Source organism: Lupinus angustifolius, chromosome LG06, assembly GCF_001865875.1.
Source record: "Lupinus angustifolius cultivar Tanjil chromosome LG06, LupAngTanjil_v1.0, whole genome shotgun sequence".
NCBI classification, from domain to species: Eukaryota; Viridiplantae; Streptophyta; class Magnoliopsida; order Fabales; family Fabaceae; genus Lupinus; species Lupinus angustifolius.
Genome location: NC_032014.1, coordinates 26,300,281 through 26,307,649, shown reverse-complemented (window position 1 = coordinate 26,307,649; position 7,369 = coordinate 26,300,281). Strand labels below are relative to the sequence as shown.

The 7,369-nt window shown below is 34.4% G+C and overlaps 1 protein-coding gene across 2 annotated transcripts; it reads right to left on the bottom strand.

Moving 5' to 3' along the window:
• LOC109350350 (long chain base biosynthesis protein 1-like) lies at window positions 1-7,038 on the bottom strand. Of its 2 annotated transcripts, XM_019591589.1 has the most exons (13): window positions 6,869-7,038; window positions 6,463-6,713; window positions 5,592-5,686; window positions 3,836-3,927; window positions 3,147-3,240; window positions 2,987-3,059; window positions 2,787-2,919; window positions 2,089-2,263; window positions 1,371-1,511; window positions 1,159-1,254; window positions 790-931; window positions 528-655; window positions 1-445 (listed from the first exon to the last, which is right to left on the bottom strand). In XM_019591589.1, the coding sequence occupies exons 2-13, from the start codon at window positions 6,572-6,574 to the stop codon at window positions 269-271; spliced, it is 1,458 nt and encodes a 485-aa protein (XP_019447134.1). In that variant the 5' UTR covers window positions 6,575-6,713; window positions 6,869-7,038; the 3' UTR covers window positions 1-268. The 2 variants fall into 2 exon arrangements, with proteins under 2 accessions (XP_019447134.1, XP_019447135.1); XM_019591590.1 differs by lacking the exon at window positions 6,463-6,713 and having other exon boundaries at window positions 6,869-6,888.

Here is a 7,369-nt window from a genome sequence, read left to right as displayed (position 1 = left end):
CAAGCAAAATATATAAATAAAAATAGAAATTCAGAGGCATTTCCCCAACTCAGGATAAGAAAAATTACACGTTTATTCTACCACTTAACATGTATGCATAAATCAATAAAGACATGGTAATACTGTACCCTAAACTATCACAGAAAACATTGCATAAATTATCAACTACGGTTTCTTTGTCAGGCTGGTTTTCAAAATTGCTTACCTAGACATGGAAGAGAAGTTATGTTTAGGTCATAAAAACAAGCAGAAGAGAGGTTTAGAGTGTTCAATTGTGACCACCCAGGACTAATGCTGCAACCCTTTTCAATGATTCAGATGCCTTGTGTAGATCAGACTCTGAATGCCCTGCAGAAACAAATAATCTAATTCCTAAAGGTAAATGGCAGTTGTCCAGCGTTGATCTTTTGGAAACCACCACAAATACAGAATCTTCTTTCAAAACCTGTGATTAAGCAAACATTTAAGTACAAGCAAATTTGAAATAAAAAATAAACATTGTCAAATACTCAAATCATATTCCTTACGCGCTCAGCAATATTTTCAAGCAGTCGTAAGTCATCTTTCGTGGAGCCTGTTGACTTCTCTAATCTCAAATAAACAATTGGTGACTCTGGATTACTCGTGATTGTTAAGCCTGTTAAGTTTGACAATCCTGCAGTACCCAATGCATCTCAGATTAGAGTGCTTAAACAAACACAAAATAAACTGCAATTCATCCTGTCAAATGTTGTGTACGAGCCAAAATGTAGCCACTATAATACAATTCCAAGTGAGATCAAAGGCAACCTCTCCATAACGCAGCAATGTTGTTCTTTAGCTTTGTTATCAGATAAGGATTTTCCTCCAGGATGTCAATAGCTGTGATTGCGGCACTAGCAAGATATGGAGGCAGAGAAGCAGAAAAGACATATCCAGAACTACTCAATCGCTGCCAAGGTGGAAAACATAGTGACGTTAGTGCTTGGAAAAGGGATGAGAAATAAATACAGTAATCAAGTAATAAAATAATGACACATCTCTCCATCATGCAACTTCTACAGTTAAGACTTTATATAGGACTGTAAGAAATGATGAAAAGCAAACTAAAAAAACTGGAGAAATAAATTCTTAATTTTCACATTTATTAATGGTTATAATCACATGAAAGTTACATACTTGGTGATCTATAACTCTAGCACTTCCAGTGCAGAATCCTCCTTCTGAGGCCAATGCATGTCCCATAGCAGCAGTTATAATATCTAACTTCTCAGCCTGCAGTATGTAACCATGAATCACAAATGCTAATACAACTCCAAATACATACGAAGCTGAATATAATGTGAGCATATGCACCCACACACAAACATACAGAAAATTTTGGTACATACCGGAACTCCATAATGTTCAGTGAGACCTCTTCCAGAAATTCCAAGCACACCAAATGAGTTGCTCTCGTCCAGCAAAACACGAAAACGATATTTCTCCTTCAACTTAATGATCTCATCTAAAGGAGCTATTTGACCAGAATTCTGAAAATTTAACATGGAAAAAGATGTAATTACATTGACATGTATTTTCTCAAGTTATTTTACTTTCCATTTTGGATACAAACATAGATAAATTTTAGTATGACAAGTACGTAATGATAAGAAAACCAGGGTAGGCAGCAAATGTTCTTTACTGCATGCACTTTACCTAATAGCTTACTTTTTGAAGAGTCGGTCATTGACAAATTCTATGGTGCACATATATGTTGTTATATTTTATAAAGGCGCAAAAGTGCATGCATTAAAGCATCTTTGGAACTTGGAACTACTTCAAGCATATATATTTGGGATCTGAATCCCCAAATTATTGCAACATCTTTGGCTAATATAGAACCAACCAACTAATTTCTATCTAAGGCACAAAATGCTTCTCAGTCCTTTATAAATATCTTAATTTGCAGTAGTTTAGTATCCTGCTATATCAGCAGAGCAGTATTTCATATAGCACAGTTTACCAACATCACAAGCAGCAGCAAGCAATCAAAGCAACCTCTTTTAAAGTTAACTGTTGAAGGCGAAGTAGATAGAATACATAATACACATTATAGACAAGATCTACCTGGTAGACAGCTTCAACAACAATATATCGTCTCAACTTCTTGATCCGCTTATTTTTGGAAGTAATGTTCTGTAAAGTATTTCTTAAAGAGTCCATGTCATTATGCTTAAAATACACCACCGTGCTTCTTGAGAGATAAAGGCCATTCTGTATTCCCCAGTGGACTCCCTCGTCCCTGAAAGAGATAACAGCATAATATGAAACTTGAAGAGTTTACAGAAATGAGCCCCCACTGGTTAGCTTATACTAAGTGAATTATTTTGCTATGAACTATGAAATATCAAGTGGCCAGAGAAGAAGAAACTCAGTTCTTACTTTATACCATACTAATAAAGAAGGTAAGAAGAAAAAAACAATGAGATAAAACACCCGAATAGTAGTAAAAGTGATGATGATAAGGGATGGATCCCTAAGACATCAAGGAGGGGCCAAGTAAATGACCATGGTGTTCAACGATTCCAAGCAAGAGTCATAGTAGGTTGCACAAGACAACACAGTAAGAAGAAATATTTTAAAATTACCTTATGGCACATTCACATGAAATAGAACAAAATTTGTAGGGAGAGATCAGGGCCCACAGTTTCCCCTCCCAACAATTGTCCACGTGTATAGTTATCAATGCCCACTATAAATGTCAAGGACCCAAAATGGGTAGAAACTGAACAAGACCACATAGTTGAAAGTCAAAACAAGCTTACGCGACAATTATATCTCCTTTTTTAGAGAATGCAGGAATCGCACTGAACATAGTGGAAAGTCCGTAAGAGTAGAGAATTGAGTCAGGGGTTCCCAAAAAATTTGCTATTCTTGCTTCACAGTCAAGATGGACATCTGCAAAGGAAAGTATCATGAGAGAACAGGCATTTTCTTGAAAAGAAACTTCGATATTGAGTCTTACCAATTGTTCCATAAAACCCACGGGGACCACAAGAACCAACACCATATTTCTCTAAAGTAGAAGAACATGAGTCCTAAAACAAAAGTTCATATTAATTCATTTCATCAACCCAACACCTCCAAAGAGGAATTTACTATTGATATGGAGATCATTTGCTTACCAGTAACTTTTGATGACCTATCAACCCAAGATAGTTTGCTGAAGCAAAGTTGACAACTTCTTTACCATCAATCATGGCATGTGGCCCAGCAGCACTGCATGAAATACCTCATTATCACAAAGATACAAAAGCATTACAAAAGATACTTGGCCGATTTCCCCTATAACCAATTGTTTAACTTACATGATAGAGAGAGTTCATCATGTAATTTATCTGTGTAGAGTCCATACTGTAAATAAACATATTATCTAACTTACATGACAAATTGAGCCTGTTAGAGTAACTTAAAAATATCTTGTAATATCTATTAATTATATCTTGAATATTTTAGACTATCTTAGCAGATCTCTTAGGAGTTATTCCTATTTCTCATTTCCTGATATGTTTCCATTATTGAATTATGACTATGAATCTACTATTAGTATAAATAGGCTGTAGAGTTTGTCTCTTCTATAACATCATATCACAATAGATTAATATCAATCTCATAGTTTTTTTATTCTCGTATTATTTTGAGTCTCTATTCTTCCTCCAATTCAACAGAACCTGTATCTGGATCATAGAGTTCAACTCAAATAATTCTTTTTAATTGTAAATTACACAGATCTTCCTCACAAAAGGACAGTTTGAAAACATTAAAAGCGAGAAAAATAAAAGGTGTTTGCTTCCATTAGAGAAATCATAATCACCTCTCCAGCACTGGTGGTTCATACTGCATCTCTTCATTAAGAGAAGGAATAAGGGGTTCTGGAACCCATTCATCACATAGCTCGTCTATTTCCTGTACATATTAAGCACAAATTTAAAAAAAAATTAAAATACAGGCTTACAAGGACTGGCATGCAACAATATTCTTAGGGATTCAAGTCATAAATATTCACTCAATATAAGTTAAGTATATCCTTTATAAAATAACAGTAGTATAAACTATAGTAACTTCAGAAGTTCCACACAGTAACTGGCAAAAAAATTCTAGAACGGACATTTCTGCCAACAAAAAATTAAATATAGTAAGAGACTGATATATTTGAAACATGTCTTAACAGAAATCGAGATTTTAAGCAGTAGCTGTACATCTTAACATTGCAACATCTCTTAAAGCATTTCATGGTAACATATTCTGAAGCATCGAGAGATGCATTACATATATCAATATGGGCAGTACTCAAATTATAATGGTCGAGGGTTCGACTCCTGGGAACGACACATGTCGGGAGGGGCAGCCACGAACCCCGAAAGGATTAGTTCCTTACCCAAAAAGGTGAGGGGAAACCCTTGGTAGTGCCAATTTTTTTTTTATAATGGGCATCATTTAGAAGATGCAAGGAACAAAAAAGTTTTGAAACAAAAAAACCACTACATTCCCATATCGAGTGTTCAAGGTCTTCAAAAACTATCAACAAAATTCCATAAATACATAGAACAACTCAATATGACCTTCAAAGCTACCAAACTTAGACCAAGTCCTAGCCATCCTATGAAAGAATTTCAGAACAGACTGGTAGACAACTAGACCATGCCCCATAAATTTTTTCCTGAATCCCATCCATGATATGTTTCTAAAAACTAAAAGTGCGCAAACAACCATCGACAAAGCAAGTTCAAATGCATGATAATGTGAGCTGCCATCATACAACGAACCATGGAGGGGCAAGTGATTTTGATTAGTTCCAAACTTCACAAACTAAAATACGGCGTGTGAACTGTGAAGGCAAATTAAAAAGAAACATTAATGTCCGGGTGGTTCCAAGTAAGAAGCAGAAAAAGTGCGTGATAAGAAAAAATATAGTTAAAGTCCACATTGAAGAGCACATTTTCCATCTACAAGAAACCTAAAGACTAACGAGCCTCAAAATCTCTCAAACCTTACAAAGAAGATGCCTCATGTTAGGCACTACAAACAACAATAACTGAATCCTGATTACTCTATTTAAATTTAAGGGGTGTTTGTTTTTCTTTCTTCATTTTCAGTTGATATCTTTTGATCAATAATTAAAAACATGCCACATTATATATATTGAGGTTCTTGTTTTCAAAGTTTTATGATGGAAATGTTGAAAACAATAAAACATGGTTTTCACAGAACTTTGAAAACATGAAACATAACAAAGATAAGGTGAGTTTTTGTAATCATTGATGAAAAATACTAGCTAAAATTGAAGACGTAACAGCCAAGCACCACCTAAGTGATCTGAGGAATTCTAACTCTAAACATTGCCGGAAACCAGTTGAAATGGACAAATAGAAGTCATTTCATCTGCAAATCCCAATAATAATCAACAAAATGTCAACTTTATTGTTACATAAAAGTTTACAAAACACTAAAAAGTTAAAAAATGCTCTACAGATCTAACACTTTCCTTAATAACTACACAACACAATATATAAATAAAGTAAAAAAAACACTAAAAAGTTCACAAACACATAGAGCACTCTTGAACTTACCTTGTTTGTTAAGGGCCGTTTAGGAGGCTTGTAACTTTTCTGGGAAAGCAAGAAAAGGATGACCACCAAGAGAAGAACTTCCACAAATAAATGTCCTTCAAACACAAGTTAACAATAGTGAAAATTAATAAATTATGAGTACATGACCATTTCCATTTCTGAAATTGTAAGCACCAATCATATTAATCATCGATTTTATAAAAAAAATCATTCTACTCCCTGAAATTATATATATTAGCTATATTCGTCTCTAAAATAGTATTCTGTAAGCCAATAGGTCCTTTAAAAAACATATATGTGTGTGCACGCTTTAGAAACTAATATAACTTGTGCTTACCGTTTCATTGACAAAATTGAGTAAAACGTTAAATCGGTCTTCCACAGATACGAGTGCCATCAATTAGATTCTCCAAAGAAAAGTGACAACAAATAAGTCTCTGAAAGTTTAAAATGCAACCACACTGTGCAAAATTAAGTCCTAGAAGATTTAGAATGCACCAAATAAATCCCTGGAATGACCAATACGTTGGCATATTTTTAAAATTCAATATTTGGTGACATTTTTCTCTTTCAGGATGAAGCTTGTGTTACTTGTATCCTCAACTTCGGAAGACTAATTTGATGTTTCACACTTTCACTCAAAATAATACTTTCCTAGAATCACGAACTAATGTGGTAGATGCTTATACTTTAGAAAACTAATATAACTTCTCCTTACAATTCCATGGACTAAAACAATAATTTCTTAGAATCAATAACTAATAAGACGAGTGCCTATAATTTCAACAACCGAAACACTGGTTTACCCATTCACCAATCACATTTATAACCGTCAAATAGGAGAAATGATATGAAAGATAAATTTAATTACCACCGATGTGAAATCCAAAAACTACAGCTCGTGCAGAAGGAGCACCAAGAGCAATTTTCACCCAATCCAACGTGGTGTTCACAAAATCCAGAACAATAGCAGAGTCCATCATAGTAATAATCTCAATTTCGCAATCAAATTCTAAAGGAAGGCTTCAACATAACGCATGCATGCATATACGCATTACCGCTATTCAAATCTCTTCACACTAATCAAACCGCACCAATGTACATGCCTTATGCACTTAAATCCTGTATCATCATAATAATAACACGGATTCAAAATAGAAACACCGATTTCACTCAAAATCAAAATCAATCAGCTGAAAAACGATGAAATTGGATCCGAAATAGTGAATGAGGAACGTAGCGATTTGAATTGATTGATCCAAAACGACATAACTTACCTGCGTTTGGGAGAGGAAAACGACGATGGCTATCTCTTCATTAGTTACGAGATTCAGATGAGAATGAGAGGAAAGAAAAAGAAGAGAAGATTCAAACTTAACAAATGGTTTTTATTTTTATTTTTGATGAATCGACGGCTGTCGTGACGCCACGTCATTACTCATTCATGTGATCTATTTTTTAACGGTTGTCAAAATGCGCCGCCTTCTTCTCCATCAGCTGCATCCTAATCTATTCACAAATCTATTAACGATATAATAAAAAAAATTATCTTATGCCACATGTCACTTTCTGATTCATTCATGTCACATGTTACTTTCTTCTTCCCTCATGCCACATGTCATTTTCTCCTTACATTTTTTTCTTTCATGCCACATGTCACATCCTCCTCACATATTTTTCTTCCTACTTTTTATATTATATATTATATATTTTATATGCTAATAATAATTTAATATTAACTAGTGATCGCTACCCCACTAAAATTGAGTGTTTACAAC